A 23110-nucleotide genomic window follows, 5' to 3' on the forward strand; every position below is an offset into this window, starting at 1 on the left:
TACTCATGCACATGGGAACAGTTCCCCACTGCCAACGTCATCACGGGAGGAACGTTGAACGTCTCCATGGGGAGCATGAAGAGGAAATCCAAGGAACTCATGAGCGTCAACTTGCTGTCCCCCTCCAATCACGGAGGAAGGCCACCTTTGGCGTTCTACGATTCAGAACTTCCTGGTGGAGCCTCAAATTCCGCCATCCCTTTACTCGTACGAGCATCGATGGCCAATGCGGATGTCCGACGAGTCCTGACTGACACAGGGGCCTCATGCGACATCATGTACACCAGTCTGTTCAAAACTCTCCAACTAACAGAGAAAAATCTTTCTCCCTACGTTGGAAACAAACTCTACGGCTTCAACGGCTCATCTACTCAGCCACGGGGATACGTGGAGCTGTTGGTCACCTTTGGCGAAAAGAAGGCCAAGAAAACTATCAAGATCCCATTCTTGGTAATCGATTGTCCTTCTCTCTATAACTGCATCATAGGGAGAACCGGACTCGCCCAACCTGGGGCTGCATGTTCAACCACTCATATGAAGTTGAAGTACCATGCAAAGGACGACATCATCGCCTCCCTCAACGGAGACATCGAAGCTGCAAGAAGATGTTTCCTCCAAGCGAACAAGTCCCAGAACTCAGTTTCCTAGTCCAGCAAACCTGCTGAGGAAAAGGGGAAAGCTGCTGCGAGCACTCTGGACACCAACTTGGTCGAACTTGATCCCAAGTTCACCAAGGAAGACCTCAAGGAACAAAAACGGGAAAAGAAGGATCCGCTCAATGCGAAACTTCTTAGACCTGTTCCCGACGGTGAGTTCGAGCTGGTCCCTTTTCGGAGCTCTTCCCGAACTTGTCAGAGCACAGCTGATCGCCTACCTCAGGGAGAACACTGACCTATTCGCATGGAGCGCAGCCGACATGCCTGGAATCGACCCCAGCGTCGCTTGTCACCAGCTGACAGTAGATCCCGGAGTTAGCGATGTAGCCCAGCGGCGTAGAAAGCAGTCTCCTGAAAAATCAGAGGCTGCAGAAAAAGCTGTAAAAGATCTCCTAGAGGCAAATCTTATTTCTGAGGCAAAATACACTACCTGGCTCTCCAATGTTGTACTTGTCAAGAAATTTAATGGAAAATGGCGTATGTGTGTTGACTATACCGATCTTAATAGGGCTTTCCCTAAAGACGCATATCCTCTTCCTAACATCGATAAACTCGTGGATAATTCCTCCGGCTATAAACTTTTATCCTTCATGGACGCCTATTCTGGGTATAACCAAATACCCATGGTTGAAGAAGATAAAACGAAAACAGCCTTCATGACCGAATCAGGGAACTATTACTACAACGTACGTAATGCCTTTTGGTTTGCGAAATGCGGGGGCAACTTATCAGCGAATGATGAACAGAGTCTATGACAAGACACTTCTGGGCGATATCCTTGATGTCTACATGGACGACATGATCGTAAAATCCCAGCTAGAGGTGGATCATGCCGCTCACCTCAGAAGAGTTTTTGAACAAACTCCGAAGTACAACATGCGACTCAACCTAGAGAAATGCACCTTCGGAGTCCAAGCGGGTAAATTCCTTGGTTTCTACCTAATAGAAAGAGGAATAGAGGCGAACCAGGATAAATGCCGCGCATTTACCGACACTACAAAAAAACGCACCTAATTGCGGCGGTTTTAAGCATAATTTGCGGCGGTTTTTAACCTCCCCTAGTTATTTTGCGGGATTTTTCAAAACCCCCGCATATACTAATCCCACAAATTATCTGCGGGGGTTTTTCGCGACCGCTGGTATTCATATCAAAAACCTCCACAATATAAGTGTTTTATTTGCGGGAGTTTTTAACCTCCTTAGATATATTGTTTTCAATTTTTTTTATTTCCTTTTTGTTTGTTTTGTGGGAGTTTTTAACCTCCTCTAATACAAAGATGATATAAATTTTTTTTTTATCATTTTTTTTCTGTATCTAATCTAAGTTGTTTTTAATTGCAGTTTAAAGGTATTGTAAGATTTAATTTTTTGATTTTATCAATACACTCAATTCAAAAATAAATATCATCAATAACTTAAATATTTTAGTCTAAAATACCCATATATAATCTAATATCAATTGTCGCAATACAAAACATAATTAATAATAGCATAAAATATGTCTTCCTCTAAAAGGGATATATATCATCATAACAAAACATAGAGTCATTATCTCTTGTTCTACCATTATATATAATAAAATATGTCTTCCTCTAAAAGGAATATATATCATCATAACAAAATATAGAGTCAGTATCTCTTCTTCTACCATTATATATAATCTAAAAACATCAGATGTTGCTTCCACCACATGATCCTCTTGCGTTCAAAGGTGAATTAGCTCACTTGGAAGATCTGTCGACTGAAATTAAAAAAGAAAACACTTCGTTAGTTAAAATATTTGACGAAGCTTCCACAAAATTACTGAAAAAAATTAAAACAAACACCACACTAAACTAATCATGTTCTAAACCAAACTAAGAAAAACACTAAGCTAGCCACGGGCGGACCTGGACTTCCAATATCAGTGGGGCTATATTTTTTTGTCAAATGATTAAATAATAAAAAAATTAATAATAAGTTGTATTAAAAGAGGTTGTAACATCCAAATTACAAAGCAAATGCTATACTGCTAATGCTAGCTTTGTCTCTAGGCATAACCGGAAAAAATTTCTTCATCCTAATTCAATTATACAACAAAACAAAATAAGATAGCAAAGCTACCCTCAAGAAAGAACAATAAAAATTTAAAATAGTTCAGTACAACAGCAAACACATTAAAGAATACATACAACATTGCTTCACGGCAAACAACCTTAAACACAAAACATAACATAACGTCCGCAAGAAAAATACAAAACTTGTTGAACAACACCACAGCTCTAGAGGAAGTACACTCTCATTCTCTCAATAATACAACCTAGTTCAAGTTCAACACCAATTTCAAACAACCTAAATCAATTTTAGTAACCAAACCAAAGAAGCTAGCTACTTCATCAGGAATCATAACAGTTCACATGATGTATTATTTAGTCAAAGAAAGGAAAAAAGAAGGATCATAACAGAACTTACATTTGGACCAAAGAAGCTAGCTACTTCATCACGAATCCTTCCTTCTTTCATTATAATGTAAGCTTTAAATGCTGATTCCAAGCTTGTAAACTTTGCTTTCCAATCGGTATCAGATGATGTAGAAGCAGCAGCTGAAATATTACTCAATTTTGAAAGTCGAACTCCTTTATTTCTAAATGTATTAGAAGGAACTGCTCCCATACCCATGGACCTCACTCTTCCAGAGTGCTCAGGCCCAAACACTCTTCCGATAACATCATCCGGAGAAATTTCAGATTCATCAACACTACTTTGAGTCAAACCCGTTTGAATTTCTTCCTGTTAGTATGCAAGTGATCACCAAGTCAAAAACATGCATAAACCAGATATACAACCATGCATAAACCAATAGTTTATTCCAATTTAACTTACAATTGTAGCCATTGCTGCATCATTTGCAGATGACTCTTTATCTGGTGGATGGGTTTCAAGGTATATTTCTCCACGATTTGGTTGTCGTCCCATTTCCAATAACTAGAATAGAAAGATGTTAGAATAAATAGTAAATTGTATTAAATAGCAAAACATATTAAGTTAATTACTAAAACTTCCATCTCATGTCTTTTTCTCGAAAGAGCATTAGAACCACCCCTATGAGGAATCACTTGCTTGCGTCGATTTTCTTCATTTTTTTTACAACGTGCCTATTAAAAAACAAATACAAATGCATTTATTAATCATATAATTAACAATAATAAATGTGTCAAACTGACCCAATTTTACCTGTGTTTCTGGTTTCAAACGATAGTTCACAAAATGAGCCCATTGAATTCGGTCTACACCATCAGGAACGCTGCTTATAAGTTCAGCCCTGGTTTTGGATCGATTATATATTTCTTTCCACATAGTTTGTCTATGCGCAACCCACTTCTTTGAAATGTTAAGATTGCAATATCTCTTTGCTAGGTCTTCAGTGGTCATAAATTGGAATCGAGGCTTCAAAAAAGATATAACAATCACATTTTAAGCATTTGAATGATTATTTTAAATCAATATATAAATGAAAATCTATAAATGTATAATAATACCTTTAAGTCTGTTGCAAAGCAATTATCCTTGTATGCTTTTGGCATGCCCGTTTCTCCATTCCACCTTTCAAAATTAATCGGAAATAATTGGTGATTTGTTGCTAAAATTCCACAATATCCTGCAAGCAAGGCTTGTGCTTCACCATATGGAGCATTTTGTTCATCAAATGGGACAATCACACGTTCTCCAATAGGTAAGTTAACGACATCCCAAATCTGGAGTTTTATCCTTTTAGTAGCTCCTTGTGGGTCTTTTGCAATAAATACAAACACAAAAAGCTTCAACAAAGTTATAACAGACACACACACAACAAGAATACCAAGAACAACACAACATCATTCAGCAGTTTACATTTTTAAACAATATTCTTGAGTTGTGTGGACCGAATATGTTATTACATCTAAACAATATTCTGCTACAAAACATATTGCTAGAGCCTGTCTATATTTTAGATGCCTACTTTTGATCAATGAGATAAAACAAGCCAATAACATATATCTACAGCCTTGCATAATGGAATTGCAGTGACGTGGGAAAAAAATCATCTACAAGATAGCAAAATGTGAGCTGCAGTAATTAACAACAATGGAACGTTCGTTTTCACGGTAGGATGGTGTTGACGCACGACTACTAGAAGCTGAAAATTCTAGCTTCAGAAATTCACAGTAAAATGACATGCTAAACGTACGTCTAACACTACAAAAACAGAAAACTAACAATAGAGGTATATTATTAATAAAATATAATGCATATACCTATTGCATCAACAATCCAATGTGACGGAGACTCGCGCCCAACATGTTGCCTAGGTCTTTGAGATTGTTGTGGAATTTCGTCATTTGAGGACGAATCTACCGGTGATGAAACATTCGTTGTAGCATATGATGAGCCTTCAATTGGTGAAGAGTTAATTGGAGCTTGAGGTAAAGAATTGGATGAACTTGGAGCTTGAGTTAAAGAGTTGGCTGGAGTTGTATTTTGAGGTAATGAATGGGCTACAATTGGAGCTTGAGTTAAAGAATTTGCTGAAGTTGGATCTTGAGGTAAAGGGTTGTCTGAAGTTGGAGCTTGAGATGTTGATTCTGTTGGAATTGTGAAACGCTTTCTCCTTGCCATGTCTGCATATTCATAAAAATGAGAAAACATATAGGTGAAATACAAAATGAACTATATTATGGCAAAATAAAAAATTGTATTTAAAAACTATTTACCTCAAAATAAAAAACAAAAATTATGAAAAAATTATCTACTAATATATGTGGGTATATTATTCTAAATCATCAACCACATCATCCATGGCCAATTCTACATACTCATCATCAATGTTATTGAAATGCTCAAGTACTTGCGCTTGATTTGGGACATTTTCATAAACTTCCTCATCTATTTCTTCCCCCATTTCATACAAATCCCTTGGCTTTAAATGCACAGCAACACTCCATCCTTCATTAACCACATCTTCTACATAATATACCATTTGTGCTTGAGATGCCTCAATGTAGGGATCATGTTCTTCACGATCTCCAATATGAATCAATCTATCAAAATTTACACAGTTAAAATTCCAATTATCCTTTTTATAGCCTTTATCTCGTGTCGTATCTGCCCATTTGCATTTGAAAAGAGTAACCTTGAAATGACCATAGAAGTTAATCTCAATGATGTCTTCCAACTTTCCATAATAAGGCAAATCTGCTTGTCTTAAGTTCCCATCAACACTACTTGAAACACAAGATGTGTTGGATGTCAAAAAAACTCCACTGTTCTGTGTTTTCAATCCCTCTTCTCGAGCTAAAGTTCGAAATTTGAACCCATTAATGTTGAAACCAGTAAATCTCCTTGCTTTGTCCATAGGGCCACGTGCTAAAAATTGTAGATCAGAAGACATTGTATCGAGTGTTTCTGGATTCAAAATCTAGATTAAACCAATTGTATCAGTCAACAAAAATAATTTGAAGTCCATGATATGATCACAGTCAAACATGAAACATAGTAATATAAATATCCATTCATCACTTACCAATCTTTGAAACCAATCAACAAACTCTTTGGATACTCTTTTTTCTATCTATGTAGCTGAAGGCCTTCTTGACCTTGAACTTCTCTTGATAAATTGTCTAAATTCACTACATCAGTTAAGGACATTGTAATCAATACATGTGACTTGTATATTTAAAATAGTCCAACATAAACTTCATTTAAGTTACTCACTCAACATACGGTGTCACTATTGCACAATTTAGAAGAACATATCGATGGACTTGTTGTTTTTGCATTTGAGTTAATGTGAACATTGAGGCAGCTCCTACTGGTTTACCAAGTTGAGGGAAGATGGAGGATGCAAATGAAGGCTCATTCTCATTTGACTCATCACAAACACGTCTAGGTCTATTGAATCGTGTCTCTATATCATCGTCCATGTATCTCGAACAAAACGTGAGAGCCTCTTCTGCAAAGTAGCCTTCAGCAATAGAACCTTCTGGTTGTGCCTTGTTACGTACAAAGTGTTTAAAATGACCTAATTCCCTATAAATATTGTAGAGAATTAGCTTCTGCAAGATTGATACATAAAACTTGATACTTGAAATTGAAAATGTAATATGTTTACCTCTCTATAGGATACATGTGCCAATAATGCACTGGACCACCAAGTTTTGCCTCTTCTGTTAAATGAACGGTTAGATGAACCATAACTGTGAAGAATGATGGAGGGAACAACATTTCCAAGTGACAGAGTGTAATGACAACACGATCTTGGAGATTTTGAAGGTCAGAAAGATTCAATGTTTTCCCGCAAAGTTCTCTAAAAAACGAACAAAACTCCACCAAGACTGTTATAACATGGTTTGGTAATAAATTGCGAATGGCTACAGGAAGAAATTGTTCCATAATAACATTATTATCATGACTTTTCAAACCAAATATCTTTTGTTGGTTCTCATCAACACATCTAGAAATGTTACTTGAGTAGCCATCTGGAACTTTAACATTTCTCAAAGTGTTAAGAAACAACCGTTTGGTATGACGTGTTAGTGAAAACACAGCAAGGCGGTATTTCCCCTTCTCATCAGGCCAAAGATCGCGTCTTATACCCATTTTTTGCAAATCTTTTCGAGCATTGAGATTGTCTTTTGATTTAGACTTGTCATGGAGCAAAGTATACAAGACATTGTCACATACATTCTTTTCAATATGCATAAAATCTAGACTATGACGCAACAAATTAGTCTCCCAATATGGAAGTTCAAAGAATATACTTCTTTTATTCCATTGCCTAGGAGGCTCTTTTTCAGATCTCTTTCTTTTACGATTCACAATTTCTGTACTCCCAGATGTATCAAATTGCTCTGCTATTTGAATTAAAATTTCAGATCCAGATTTTGTTGATGGTGGATCACGTTCCTCTGTGTTTCCATCAAAGCGAGCACGATTCAGTCTAAATCTATGATTCCTTTTCAGAAAACGACGATGACCCATAAAACAAAACTTGCTACTATAATAGAGACGACAAGATTTCGCATCCAAGTTACAAGTTGGGCAAGCCAAGCCTGTATGTGTGTTCCAACCAGACAAATTACCTAGACCAGGAAAGTCACTAATTGTACACATAAGAGCTGCCCGCATTCTAAATCTTTCATTTGCTGATGCATCAAATGTTACCACACCATCAGTCCATAATTCCTTTAATTCATTCACAAGGGGTTGTAAGTAAACATCATTTTTATTTCCGGTCGCCGTCGGACCAGGAATGATCATAGATAAGATAAAGGAAGTGTGTTTCATACACATCCAAGGAGGAAGATTATATGGAACCAAAAACACTGGCCAAACGGTATATTTACTACTCATGGTCCCAAAAGGGTTAAAACCATCACTAGAGAGGCCCAACCGAACATTTCGATGATCAGAGGCAAATTCAGGATGCATCAAATCGAATGTCTTCCATGCCTCACCATCCCTCGGATGCCTCAATAGCCCATCCTTGTTAGTGTCTGAAGCATGCCATCTCATATGCTCTGCAGTTTTACAACCCATGAACAATCTCTGCAGTCTTGGCTTTAGTGGAAAGTAACGTAGCACCTTTGCAGCTTGCTTCTTTCTCTTCTTCTCGGGATTCCAACGCGATGTTCCACAATACTTGCATTCTTGAAAATTCTTTTCATCGTCTCCCAAATATAACATACAGTCCTTTGGGCATGCATCTATCTTGGTATAAGTAAGATCGAGTTTTTTGATGGTTTTCTTTGCCTCGTAAAATGACTGAGGTAACTTCGCTTGTTGAAATGCGTCTCTCAACAACTCTAATATCATAGTCATTGCTTTGTCACTTAATCAACACAAGACCTTTATATGATATAATTTGACTATGAATTCAAGTTTTGTGAAATTGCTTCCTTCTTGCAATATCTGATTTCCATCATTGAGAAACTCACGAAAATCACTACAATGACCCCTCGTCCCTTCATTTAATATTTCATCTGTGGCTACCGGGTCTGGTTCATCTAAACTAGCAGCATCTTGCCTATAGTTACCAAACGCATCATTGAGCATTGTTTCCATCGGATTTTTCGGATGAAATGTCTCTCGCACAGAGTCTTCATTTCTCGATGACTCTGGAACTTTTCTCTCCCCATGAAGGGTCCATATGACATAGTTTTTAGGGAATGGTTTGCATAGTAAGTGATCCCTAACTACATCTCTAATCTGCGGTTTCATAAACCTGCAGTTGGGGCATGGACATTGTATTCTATTTCCAACAGCCATATTCATAAAAGCAAAATCTAGGAATTTTTCTAATCCAACTCTGTATTCAAGTGTATTATGTAGCTTAGCAATCCAAGATTTATCAATAGTCATGATACCTAAACATGTTTGCAATGATAATTCATAAAATCAAACTTCATACAATCAAATACAAGTAACGTGGGTAAAACAAATCTTTATTTAAACCATATACAGTATATCCTAAAAAAAATATATATAGTATATCTCAAATATAATCCTATTTTCTCTACAAAGTAATCCATAAATTAAGTAAAAGTAGTGATAGGGATATGATCATGATAAGGTACTAAATGAACAAAATATAGTCTCCACTTATGATGCCAAATTAAAAGTATATAACAAAATATGTAGAAAAATAAATGAACAAACAGTTAAATTAATTAGTATTAGTAGCTTACAAATGACATAGAACCTATGAAGCATGAGCACAAACACGGATACTGGACACGACACAAACACCGACACGCCGACACCAATAATACTTTAAGAAAATGACATAATTTTGTGGAATCATATGTGTTAGTGTCATGTCGGTATCAAACACCGACGCATATTTGACACCGGGACACATCTAATCCAAAAGTGTCAGTGGTTAATAGCATAGAACTTATCCCGGAATTTTGGACTTGTTTTAATCATGATATTTCCATACATCCAATGCACACCAAATACATTTTTGGATCGGTTCAATGACTTAATTTATATACCTATTATTGGTTATATGTAATTGAGAGCAAACTCTTCATTTATGTTAAGCAATTGGAGTGTAATTTTCTTCGTTGTTATTATACATGACAACAGAAGTGCATTATTTTCAATGCTCAAACCCTTGATACCAAGAAAGATTATGCATTAACAAAAATTCTGCAGAGTGGTGTTTGGTACACAAAATTCCCCGTTAACAAAAATTCTGCAGTGTTATTTGACACATAAAAATTCTGTTATATAAAAAATAGTGAAATAACTTAACTCTCATACATCAAATCAAAAATAGTACTCATCTACTATATTAGAAACAGGAAGACACATAGTTTTTATCTTCCTTCTATATCAGGAACATGATACAAATATTCACCAATTCTCGAAGTTTACTACCAACCTCACTACTCATCTACTATTATAAGTCCATCACAATCAAGATATTTTATCATGGATTTTGATTTTTTTTTTTTTTTTTACACCATATCTTCCATACAGTCTTTCACACCATATTTTTCCAGAAACTAAATTAGTCTTTCACACCATAATCAAAGGCTAAACAATCAAAGGAATCTCGTATTTTCTATGTAATATTGAGTTTGCTACTTCAATATTCAATAAGAGTCTAGGAGTCAACAAGTCCTAATTAAAAAGAAAATATATTCTCTAATTTATTGATTTATAATAATCTCAATTAGCAGGCTTAGCCGACAGTGTAAAAAGAGTGAAAGCTTCAACTTTGACACTAATAATTTGTATGTATAACACTGAAATTAACACTTATAATCCAACTCATAAACAAACAAATCTATAACACAGTTAAGTTAACTCAAAAACAGATAGAAACAGAGGAAAACAGAGGAACAATATGAGACAAGCAAGGACCGTATACTAAACGGTGGCATAGGATTATATACGCCGATTCAAAAAAAAACGGTGGCATAGGAAGAACAAACAAATATGCTTAAACATGAGAACCAACAATGAAGCCCTAATTACAACCCAAATCCCTAAAATTACAACCCAAATTCCTAAAATTACAATCCAAAATTACAGGCTTAAAATCAGAACCAACAATGAAACCCTAATCCCCAAAATTACAAGGCATGAGAATTGAAAAGGGGGAAAATACCTTTGAATAGAGATAAGCAGAAGGGTGTGAGTTCTTCGTGTGAGAGAGAAGCGTGAGTTCTTCGTGTGAGAGAGCGACGGGTGTGAGCTCGACAGGTGAGAGAGAAGCATTGGTGTTAGCTCGACGGGTGAGAGAGAAGCGTGAAAGCTATTGTACGACACACTGTTTGGTTTATGTAACCCTATAAAATTTAGATGACAAAAAAAGAGGGAAAAGGAAAAAATAATGAAATATTAAAAAATCAGGAGCGCATGTAAAATAAAAGGTGGCTGGAGAGTGAAATTGGAAAAAGGGGTTTCAATTTGTGGGGGTTATTAAACTGCCATAGAATAAGTGCCGCATGAAGTCTCAAATTCCCTTTTTTACTAATTTACGGGGGTTTTTTATAACCTCCCTTAAATAACAGCCACAATTGAGCGCGTTTTTTGTAGTGCGAGCTCCCAACGCCCCACTCTAAGAAATGCATCCAAACACTCAACGAAATGTTAACTACCCTCTCCAGATTCGTTGCAAAATCCACTCAACATGCCCTTCCTGTCTTCAAGCTCTTGAGGAAAGAAACGAAGTTCGATTGGACAGTGGAATGCGGGAACGCTCTGAAGCACCTCAAAGAGACCCTCTCGGCACCGCCCGTACTCTCGCGACCCGATCAAGGCGAAACACTGTACTTGTACCTATTTGTCTCTTCTGACGCGGTAAGCGCCATGCTCATAAGAGAAACGACGGAAAGACAAAAACCAGTCTACTTCACAAGCAAAGCACTGTTGGGGCCTGAGACAAGGTACCAGAGGATCGAAAAGGTAGCTCTCGCGCTCCTCACAGCAGCCCGAAGACTGAGGCAGTACTTTCTAGCTCACACGGTGGTGGTCCGGACAGACCAACCCATCAGACAGATCCTGGGTCGCCCAGATGTAGTTGGTCGGATGATGAAGTGGTCACTCGAACTATCTGAGTTCGACATACATTACGAATCCAGAAAGGCACTGAAGGCACATGTGTTCGCCGACTTTCTCGTCGAGATGACTTTCCCAGCTGAGGATAACTCAGAGGAGTGGACCGTCTTCGTGGATAGGTCATCCAACTCCAAGGGGAGCGGGGCCGGAATAATTGTCGAAAATAACAAATGTATCGTTGTCGAAATCTCCCTCACTTTATCTTTCTCTGTTACAAATAACAATGCAGAATACGAGGCCTTCCTGGCTGGTTTACGAACCGCCCAAGACATGGGGGCCAGAAAGGTGAAAATCTTCACCGACTCACAACTCGTGGCTTCCCAAGTCACAGGAGAGTTCCAAGTAAAAGAAGACCATCTCCAAAAGTACGTTCAGTTAGTACTAGAGAAGATGAAAGAATTCGAAACTGTCAAAGTAACTCACGTTCCCCGCGAACAGAATACTCGAGCAGACATTCTTTCAAAACTCGCAAGTACACGAATTGCGAACAGAAAAAAGACCGTAATGCATGAGGTTCTCGACAAACTGAGCATCCAAGAAAAAGAAGCTCAACCGCGAGACATCAACTCGATTATCGGAATGGAAGATTGGAGGGGCCCTATATCTCGATACATAGAGAGTGGGGAACTTCCCTTTGACCCGAACGAAAATCCCAGGCTAAAACGAAGGGCTTGCTCGTTCACTTTCGTGGAAGGGACCCTATACAAAAGGGGTCTCATAACGCCACTTATCAAGTGAATGGGACCTAACGAGACCCAAAAAGTTCTCGCCGACATCCACGAAGGGATCTGCGGACAACACCTTGGTGCGAAAGCTCTCGCGAAAAAGGTCCTACGAGCCGGATATTACTGGCCTACCATGTCAAAAGACACCCAAGATTACGTGAACTTATGCGACAAATGTCAGCGACACGGGACATGCACCTAGCACCTCCCGCTGAACTAACGTCCTTAGTTTCCCCTTGGCCTTTTGTGTAACGCCCACTTTATTTTAAAATTTATTATTATTATATTGAGTGTAGTGAGTAAGTGAATGGATTGATATTATTGTTGTTGCCTTGTTGTTATGTTGTGAGTCGTGGTGAGAAATGATTAGAGTAATAATGTTGAGTGAGAGGTGGCTTAACGAATTAAATGAGGCGAATGGAGAAAACTCAAAACAAAGAAAAAATATAGATAAAAGGTGACAGGTGTGCAAAAAGTAAGATTTAAATAAGTGGGGGAGGGGAAGAGCAAAAGAATAGTAACTAGCACTAGAAGAGTTTAAGAAGATGGTTGGCCCGAATATATATAGTACATTAGGAAAATAGATTGGTCGGTTTCTTTTTAGCTAAACGTGAAAGGAGAAAAGAGAGAAGCAGAGAAGAAATCAGAACCCTGGTTGCAAACAAGCCAAACCGGAGGTTTCAACCAACGAATTCGAGGTAAGGGGGAGAATCTCTTCATCTTTAGGGTTTAATATTTTGATGTGGGGCTGAAAAGGGGTTATAGTAGGAGTGTTGTTATGATGATGATGAAGACGTTGTTGGGGTTAATTAGTTTTTGAGTTATGATTATTGTTAAGAGGAAGAGTCCCACCGAGAACTATGATGAATGAATCTAAAAAATTGTTGTTGAAAGGATGATATTAGGGGAACTTAGTTTTGAGATTAGGGTTAAGAACATGACTCTGAACGAGTGTAAAATTGGATAATTTAATAGTGAATTAATGCGCAAACAGTAGAGTAAACCTAGAGTGTTAGTCAGGGACAATTTGGGTGTGTTGGGATTGAGTTAAGAGGGTTAGAAGTGATTAATAGGAAGAAAATGCATTTTTGGATCGATTTTGGTCGAGTTTCTGTCAGCCAAAATCGGGCCCCGATTTGGGAAATCGGCCACCGTCTCTGGCTCAAAATTTTGAGTGTTTTGACTATGTAAAAATCGGGCCCCGATTTTAAAAATCGGCCCTCGATTTTGTCAGCCCAACTTAACAAATAAAAACTGTATTTCTTAACCATTTTCCGTTTTGAACTGGGTTTCGGTGTAAACATGAAAGTGGTAGGTATGGACTTTAGATTTCCATTGGTTTAGGTCTCACCTCAAGAGGACATCCAAAACGTGAATTATGATCAAAATACTACACAGGGGTCAGCACGGCCATGTGATCTGTATAGGTTTAGGAAAACCAATCTTTCCACCATTCTCTGTACCGAATTGGATTTAGGTATCTTCATGAAAGATGTAGATAAAGGTGTTAGATTTAATTTAACATTGGATGGAATCCATTAGTCCCTCTAGGACTTGAGTTATGATTTAAGCACCGCACCTGGGTCATGATGCGTTGTTAATGAAATTTTAGTACAATCCTTTTAGTGGACTCTTCAACATTTATAAAAGTAGTAGTGATTTTAAGAAATCCATTAGGGTGTAAAGTAAATGTAAGTACTCCTAAATTATATATATAGATGAGGGAGTGAGTTCGAGCATAAGTAAAAGTGATTGCCTCAAGATAATAACAAGCTTACTTATGAACCGAAGATAATAGTCTATGAGAAATTAAGAATGTCAAGATGACTTGGAAATAGGAAGTGAAAGATAATATGGATGACTCTACGAGGAATATTGGTAGATGGGTAAACACTTAAATTAGGATAGAGAATGGGGTATATTATTAGGATGAAAGTTGTAGTGAAGGAGAGAACGAATGACGAGGGTAGATTCCAAATGTAGTAATGAATAACAAAGGAATGTGATGTGTACATATGCTTGTGTAAGATGTTGTTTAAAGATGAGAGGTTACTGTCGTAGGATGAAGATCTATGTTGATATGATAATTGTTGAATGGTGATGATGAATGATGTAATAAATGATGTTTGTGAATGATGAGTAATGCTGATGATGCATCTTGTTTAGGGTGACGAGTAAATGATGAAGTGGGTTATGTTGCTAGTAAGACTAAAAACATTGGGTAAGGTCGGTGGTGATAATAACAGTGAGAAAAGATATCCAGTTAACTAAGGTTTATAGGACGATAATTTAATAGAGCAAATAGTGTGGATACATGGTGAGTCTAAAAACACACTATTTAGTAAAAAGGGGTATAAGACGATGATAAAATGGGATATGAAGTAGGTGCTCGTCCGAGTAACTTATGAGGTTATACATAATCTCCTTAAACCAATAACGAGTTTAGGAATACCGTTAAGTGAAAGAGTAAAAGAGTGAAGGTATTTAAAGAACTTAAGATGAATGTTGGATAGTAACGTATAAGATGTAAAAATTAATAGAGAATGTAGAAGTCTAATTTAGATGATTGTAAACGATGAGCGGGTCGTTAAGCCGAAATGTAAGGGAAGATAAGGAGTTGTATATTAAGTAATGAAATATAATAGGAATGATGATAATGATGAATAAGACGGTGATCGATTAGAAAGGAGCAAGATGGATATGAAAGATGATAAGAGTTAATAGTTATAATGGTTGACGATAATAATAACAACTAGTATCGAGAGAATGAAACCTTGGATTATAATATAGTCTTAGTGAGGGAAGTTGCTGAAGTAGAAATTAATGTTAAGGTGAGATAATAACTTTGAATTAGAACGGAGTTAAGAATTAGGGGAATGGGTGATGCATAGATGACTACGAACACGAGACCAAAGTAATAAGATATAAAGTTGTTTTATTGAGAAGAATAAGTATGAAGGAGTTAATGACGATGGTGAGGTACGACCTAGTTGTAAAGAGAGGAGACGTTATATGTAATGGTAATGAACAAGTAATATCTTAAGACTATGAATGAGGAATAGAGTATGATATCAGGATAAAGTATATAGATGGCGTAGAATAGATGAGAGAATAGAGCACGTCTGTGAGATGAATAATACAATAAAATAAAGGGATGTTGACGTACAATGAGTCACACGTAAGGTGTAGATTAATGAAAAGATAGGATGGGGATATAAACGGATGATAGAGAGTAATGATGAGGAGCCCTACAACTGTGACAGATATTGATGACGATTAATATTATATATAGTTAAAAAAATTACTATGATGGGAAATGATTTTGTTATAATAGAATAATGATGAGAATGACGTTGTGTATGTTGTTGTGATCATGATATTGTTGATGTTTATTTATGATGATGATGAGAGTGGTGATGATGTTTTGTGTGCTTGCATTAGAGTCGTGCATTTTAGTGGGAGTCTTGCATTAATATGTGGGCTATGTGATTGAGTGTATACTTGTAATACTTGTTGATTTTAATTCTACGCGTCAATTTAGAGTCTAGAGCATGATGTGTTGCATTGTTATGTAGTGAAGTCCAGTAACATACGTCTGACAAATTATGCAGTGAAACTCCAGTAACATACCTCTGGCAAATTATGTAGTGAAAGTCCAGTAACATACCTCAGGCAAAATATGCAGTGAAAGTCCAGTAACATAACTCTGGCAAAATGACGAGTAGGTGTGGTACCACATTCATATAGGCCGATAGGAGAGTCCATATGCATATATATGATGATGTTTTGTGCTTGGTGGTTGTAAGTGTGTAAATGATGTGTGTATTGAATTGTCAAAAGAAGAGATTATACATAATAACTGTTGAGAGTGAAGATATGGTGGAGATTATATTATTCTGATATTTCTTTGATATGTGTGTTTTTCCCTATTATTTTGTTATGGCAGGATTTCTCACCCCTTATTTTGTTGTGTTGTTTTGTGTATGGTGGTTGTACCTTGAGTACAGATACTCAGGTTGACAAGGAGTAGCTATGGGACGTTTTAGAAGGTGGAGATGAGGGGATGCCCTCCGTTTAGTTCTGTTATTTAATAGGTGAATAAGCATGTAGTCGCTATGAGCTCTGATATTGTAACACTAGGGTTGGGGATGACGATTTAATTTTTAATTACATTTCGAGTTGAATCTTGGAAACCTTGTTATGTTCCTATTTATGATTATTGAACGACAAGTATGAATTTATTAATGTGATCAGTGAATAATTTTCTTCTTCTCTAGTGGATTTATTTTAAAAGAAAACAATTTATTGTTATTTTGTGATATAATGTCGAGTTTTGTAACATCCTCACTACTAAATATATTCTATTTATTTAATAATTATCGTAGGGAAATAGGGTGTTACATTTTGCATGGTGGGGCATCGACCTTCTGGGACCATTCCCTAAAGCCACCGGGCAGCTGAAATACCTAGTGGTCGCCATCGACTTCTCAACAAAGTGGATCGAAGCCGAACCACTGGCTAAGATCACAGCTAAAAACGTACTCCGTTTCTTCAAAAGAAACATCCTAACGAGGTTTGGAGTACCGGCTCTAGTCGTATCCGACAATGGTACACAGTTCACGGACCAAAGGTTCCAGGACTACCTAAGGAACATCGGCATAAAACAAAGCTTCACCTCCGTAGAACACCCTCAAGCCAACGGCCTGGCCGAGGCCGCAAACAAGGTCATTCTAAGAGGGATGTGAAGAAGGCTGGACACGGCCAAAATGCAGTGGGCTGAAGAGTTACACGCGGTCCTCTGGGACTATAGAACTACTCCCCACTCCACCACTGGCGAGTCACCTTTTTGGCTCACTTACGAGATGGAAGCAGTCATACCAATTGAGTTGACAGAACTCACTTGGCGAACTGACGCCAACACCGACTTCTTGACCAACACAGCCAATCTGCGCAAAGAGCTCGAATTCGTCGACGAAGTCAGAATAAACGCTACCTTGCGGGAGGCAGCACTAAAGGCAAAAATCGCTGCTCGCCACAGCAAGAGAGTCAGAAAAAGGGAATTCGAAGTCGGCGATCTCGTTCTTCGGCGAAACCAAAAGGATACCGAAGAAGGGAAATTAGCCGCCAACTAGGACGGGCCCTTCAGGATCCGAATGAAGACCGGAACGGAAGCTTACGGACTCAAAGACCTCCATCAAAACGCAATTCCAAGGACTTGGAATGCAGAAAAACTCAAAAAGTATTACACTTAGATGGCAGACAACGCGAATTTACTCTAATGTACATACTCAGTTCTACGTAACGAACTTCTCGCTCTCCAACGAGCAAATAAACGGAAGAGGAAAGTCGTGCCACTCAAAATCCAAAAAGAAAAAGGATGAGAGAAATTCTCTCACTCCTCAGTATGTACGCTTATCGCTGCGACATCACTGCTCGGCATGTTAGGTAGAACCCCAGCTCGCGATGGGTGATTCACGCCTCAGTGCGTTGAACTTAGAACGATTTCTTCGTTCATCCGCTGTTACACGTCCGAAACATAACTTTGGACACACATTCAAATAAACGATCTCTTGGAAGTGCAATACTTCTAACTAATTCCCCACGTAGACAGTTGGAAACCTCCTGCCCAAACTCTTCCTTGCAAAACAACGCAAAGGTAAAACTTTCCAAACAAAATTACTTGGGAAGAAAAGGGCAAAACTTTGATTTCATCAAGTCAAAGTGATAAGAAGCCAGGCGGGCATGCTAAACTCTCCACTCATTAAATCACTTCGTCGAAATAATGACTGCGGGGGGTAGTCCATCCCACCACAACAAAAAGCACTTTGACTTAAAAACCTCACACTTCAAAAGCGAGTAACAATACAATACGAACAACTAAGAGCATACGAATTATTGCAGTCTGTGAAACACACAAGATAGATAGTTCGCTCTCAACAAATACTTCAAACAGTAATAAAAAGCCTCACAAATCATACATTTCAGACAAGTGTAATTGAGAATAATGCAACTATATTATAAAAAGTGCTAAAAACCACTAAGGGCGCACAATGTCATTACAAACTTGGTTGTTGAAGAAAAATTAATTACAAAGGCCACATCAGGCATGGGCGTCATCAACATGCCCATCATTTTCTTCCAGGTCGGGGGGCGGAGTAGTCACGTCGTCTTTCACCTCACTGAGGGGATGAATTCCTTCGACGTTCAGCTCGATACCCAGGTTCACCACCCTCAGCTGAGCCACGGCCCGATCGAAGCCAAGCCAGACGGCGTCCACCAAGCTTCCTTCCAGCTCACCAATCCTGTCCACAAGGCCGGCACGCCCGAGGACCCCAAGGTCTTCCGCCTCATCCTCTCCAGGGAGGTCCGCCTTCTTCAGAGCTTTCTCCAAGGACGCCTTCTCCTCAGCAGCTTCCATGAGGAATCGGTTGCTTGCTTAAGAGCAGTATGAGCCTATGACGGTTGCTCCTTCAGGACAACCAGTTGACGGTCACGCTCTTCCGCGACAGACCTCTTGCTCCTTTGATCCTTCTCAAGAGCAGCAACCTTAGCGGTCAGAGCATCCCTCTCCCGCACCAAAGCATCGACCCGAATCTCACCCTCAAGCGAAGCATTGTTCAGGGCAGCAGCGACCTCCAAGGCCTTCATAGTGTCAATAACCTGGATAATCTTCAGCTCAGGGCAGCAGCGGGGCCTAGATCCTGGATAATCTTCAGCTCAGGGTCATCCAAGAAAAGGGTCGACTTGGGACCGCACAGCTCCGGTTCAGACCACACCTTTGGAAGCTGGAGGAAGTCTCCTTTCTCAGAGCGGACAAGAACGGCCTTGATCGGCGTGATTGGGCCCTCGGAAGACACTCTCACCCTCTGCCTCTTCGCAGAATCCTGCACCAGCTCCTCAAAAGGCTCATCACCTTCCAAGTCCACCACATGACCAGAGGTTGAGCCAGGGCCAGAACCAGCTACAAGGTGGTCCAGAGATTGAACGTTCTTGCGCTTCTTCTTGGCCGAGATTTTCTTACTCGCCGCATTCACTAGAGCCCCCAAATCTTTCATTTTTCCTGCAACACAAAGATAAGGAAATTTTATCAGTTAGGGGAAACAAAGCAAGAATGTGGCAAGAAAGCAAGCAGTCGAAAACCAAAAAGAAAGTAAACTACCAAGACAGGCTTCAAAATCCTCAGAAGTCAACAACACATAAGTATTGATGAGGCAGGGCTCTGTTACTGGGGTCCCATCCGCACTCATCACAGGGTTCCCCCGTTTATCAGTCTTAACCCTCCGCGGGAGAGACTGAACGAAGGCCCAAAGTTGTTGACGCAAGAGTCTCTCTTCATCAGTGAGGTTAGCCATGGTTTGGCCAAAGTCCCTCGGCTCAAAAACAAAATGGTCCTGAGACTAGCATAAATGGAAGAAAGGACGACGCTCCTGAACGCCATCCTTCGCGACCTCCAAGAGGTTATTTAAGGCAGCCACGCTTCTCGGCCGAACCAAAAAGAAGCGCTCTTTGAAGCTCCGAACCTTCCTAGCAAAAATCTCAAACATTTTCTGGGTCTGGCGAAAGGAAACCCAATCCGCGCCCCGTTGCACGGTGAAGAAGGATAATAAGACATTTTTAGAAGCAGGGATGGGAAGGTAATCGCACAACAATTCGAAGGCCCTCATGAAGGCGTAAGAGTTCGGATGGATCTGGGTGGGTGACAGCTTGGTCCAACGAAGAACTTCTCGCTGGAAGTTGGAGAAAGGGAGCCGGAAACGCATGTCTTTAAAAACCACTTCATACATGGGAAAGACATAGTTTTTATGGGTGGGTGACAACCCTTCACATACAACTCTACTTCCCTGAGGCGTTCCTACGGTCCAGATTTGATCGAACCATTCATCTAAGGGCCCTGATCTTTCGTAGCGGTTCATGGAACATCAGGATTGAATCAACGGTTATGATGACACATCGGAAACACAAACCGAGAACACTCTACAGACTATAGGTACTCAAGTACTACAATATCCTTTACACGTGTCATACAGAAACCAAACGTCATGTCCCCTCAGTTTCTCCCTTGAAACGTAGGCATTAATTGCGGAATGACATTCGACCAAACTCTCTGGCGAGGGAATCTTTCCGTATGATCTTGCGTGCCGAACTTCAGGATGCCGAACATGACCCATCAAACCTGGCGAATCCACTCAAGTGTAGGACGAATGGAGCCAGGGAAAAATGAGCCCGCTCACTTAACCTTCTCAACACTCCAGGCCGTCCTCGCAAGCTACCCCTTAGGTCAACAAAGTCTCCAAATCTGCCGAGTGAAATTCTCTTTAGCCGCCAACAGAAAAGATGCCCGACAGCAAACACCCTCCGGTGGTCGGTCGCGAATGATCAAACGCCCGCACTTAAGTCATCGCTCTTAATCAAGAGCAACGACTTGAGGGGCTACTGCTCTGGACTGGCCAAAAGGACCTTTGGCCCATTACTTAGGCCCAATACAATCCAAAGCCCAAACTCCACGTTTGGCAGCATTAGTTGCGACACACCCCCTCTCCGCGAGGGGGGTGCACGGAGCGAACGAGACCGGTTCAAACGAACCCCAACGTCTCTATGCACATTATGCACGTTCCCGCAATAAACTCTCTAGCGGTTACACTTCCCACGATTTCGTAACCGCCAGAACCAGGTGTGCCACCACAACGGCTCTGCAGCCCTCCACCTCTATAAATAGGGGACTCAATGCAGTCCCCAAGGCAGAATCTCACTCTCCCTCTAAACCCTCACTCTCTGATCTCTACTGACTTGAGCGTCGGAGTGCGTGCAGGTACACACCCCCCATCCGCTCCAAGGGGCATTCTGAAGCATTCCACCACCGTCGCAACCATCGCATTCAAAGCACCGGCAGTCACCTTCTGATTAGGTACAATCAGTATCTAATCTAGGGTTGCACCTACTACAGAAATAAACTAAGGAATTCCTAATAAAACTTAATAGCGAACAAAAGATAAATAAAATAAAAACGACATTATGTTAAATAAATTTCAAAAAAATAAATAAATAGAGGTTCATCTTAGAATTCTAACCTAAAAATATTTAGTTACACATGCTAACTAAAAACAAATTACTAAAGATAAAAACATACCCTAGAAAATCAAGGAGAAGATTGAAACTCTCTTGAGGCGCATGGGGTCTTCTCTTGGGCCCAAATTCTTCGATTTTCTGTCCTTTTAGGTCTTCGTCTTCAAATAACTTGCCTTGGAACTTGGAAACCGAATTCCTCCCTGTTGTAAGTCACCTGAGGCTTCTTGAATCTTCATTCTTGGTTTTCCTAAGTCATCACAATTCTTCAGATGTTCTTGATTTGCTGATTTGCATGATTTCTTCGTGAATTACTTCCAAAAAAACCCTAAAATTGCTATGTTTCGGGAAAACTAAAATTACAAACTCAGATATAGAAAACATTACAAAAGTCTCGAGATCATAGGCAATTGTTCTAATACTCCTCCTTTTTGCTGCTAAAACCTAATGAAAATAACTGAAAAACATGATAAGAATAACGTAAGATGACCTGTCATCACCTTCCCGGCGTCGTCAAACATCCAACACTTGTGCACCAAATTGTCAAAATCACGGATCTCATGAAAGAAGACATACGGATCTCAAGTTGAAACCGACTCTCGAACTTCACACACTTGGAGACCATAGCATCTTCAGCATTGATATAAGGACAAAACCTCGACAACTCCTCAAACTTAGCGGCATGCTCCGCAACAGACATGCTCCCTTGCTTCAGCTGCATGAATTCCACTTCCTTCTTGTTTCTCAAATCTTTTGGAAAATACTTCCTCAAGAATTCACGCTTGAATCTCTCCCAAAATACAACTTTAAGAGGTTTAGTTGTTTATGGCAACGTACATCATAACAAAACAATAGATAACATACCATAGAAAAAATGAAAGGAGGAGAAATTCTGCCTTGAATCTCTGATGCATGACCCTTTCTTTGAACCAAAAATGTTTCTGAATGAATAAAATAGTGGGCTACGGTTTGTATTTATAACATTAGGTTACTTAGAAGTTAAAAGAAGAAAATGGGCATCTGCCCACCGATCTAGTTTGAAAAACAAGCAATAAGGGGTTTTTACTCGTGCCAGGCGCAGAGGCGCACATGCTAGGTGCAGCGGCGCCTGAGGCATCCCCTCAGGTGCGATTTCTTGTGTTTTCTTCCCATTTTCGATCGTTCTTTCGTCTAGAAACTCCTAGAAACTTGAAATGAATTTTCTTCACTTTTGTATTGTCTTCAACAACCTTCTAAGAACCCTTGATCTACAACTCTTCATCCTTGATCTCTCACATGATGTCTTGATTTAATGATTCCTCACTACAAAACACGCAAAACATCTATGGAGTTGCATGGTCAAGGATAAAACTGAATTACAACGACTCGAGTGAAAACAATAAAATATGTTCCTCAAACCATTGACAGCTCGTCTAACTCTCATCTTATTTGTCTTCAAATGCAAAGAAAAAGTATTAAAAACATGGCCAAAAAATCATATGATGATCTGTCATCAGTTTCCTACTGCATGTAAGGGAGAATCTAAACACCCCCTCCAAAGCGAGGAATTGAGGAAAGCACACCCATCATGAGGAAAAA

At 39.4% G+C, this 23110-nt stretch overlaps 3 protein-coding genes and 1 pseudogene across 4 annotated transcripts; 2 read left to right on the forward strand and 2 right to left on the reverse strand.

The window, feature by feature from the left end:
- Nucleotides 1–5299: 5299 nt before the first annotated feature.
- Nucleotides 5300–11218, reverse strand: LOC146916981 (uncharacterized; annotated as a pseudogene). Its single transcript, XR_015015410.1, has 5 exons — nt 10792–11218; nt 6784–8895; nt 6387–6701; nt 6196–6301; nt 5300–6090 (listed from the first exon to the last, which is right to left on the reverse strand). The product of XR_015015410.1 is annotated as an uncharacterized LOC146916981 (transcript).
- A 55-nt stretch (nt 11219–11273) lies between these two features.
- Nucleotides 11274–12482, forward strand: LOC146916982 (uncharacterized). The gene has a single exon (XM_085721788.1). It carries the CDS (start codon nt 11274–11276, stop codon nt 12480–12482), a length of 1209 nt encoding a protein of 402 aa, XP_085577914.1.
- A 4753-nt stretch (nt 12483–17235) lies between these two features.
- On the forward strand, nt 17236–17601 carry LOC146916983 (uncharacterized). The gene has a single exon (XM_085721789.1). The coding sequence runs from the start codon at nt 17236–17238 to the stop codon at nt 17599–17601; it is 366 nt and encodes a 121-aa protein (XP_085577915.1).
- Nucleotides 17602–18569: 968 nt separating this feature from the next.
- On the reverse strand, nt 18570–18887 carry LOC146916984 (uncharacterized). The gene has a single exon (XM_085721790.1). The coding sequence runs from the start codon at nt 18885–18887 to the stop codon at nt 18570–18572; it is 318 nt and encodes a 105-aa protein (XP_085577916.1).
- Nucleotides 18888–23110: the final 4223 nt, after the last annotated feature.

The sequence above is a fragment of the Medicago sativa genome, chromosome 6 (genome assembly GCF_051527215.1).
Source record: "Medicago sativa cultivar Bolivia chromosome 6, Bolivia_mono, whole genome shotgun sequence".
NCBI classification, from domain to species: Eukaryota; Viridiplantae; Streptophyta; class Magnoliopsida; order Fabales; family Fabaceae; genus Medicago; species Medicago sativa.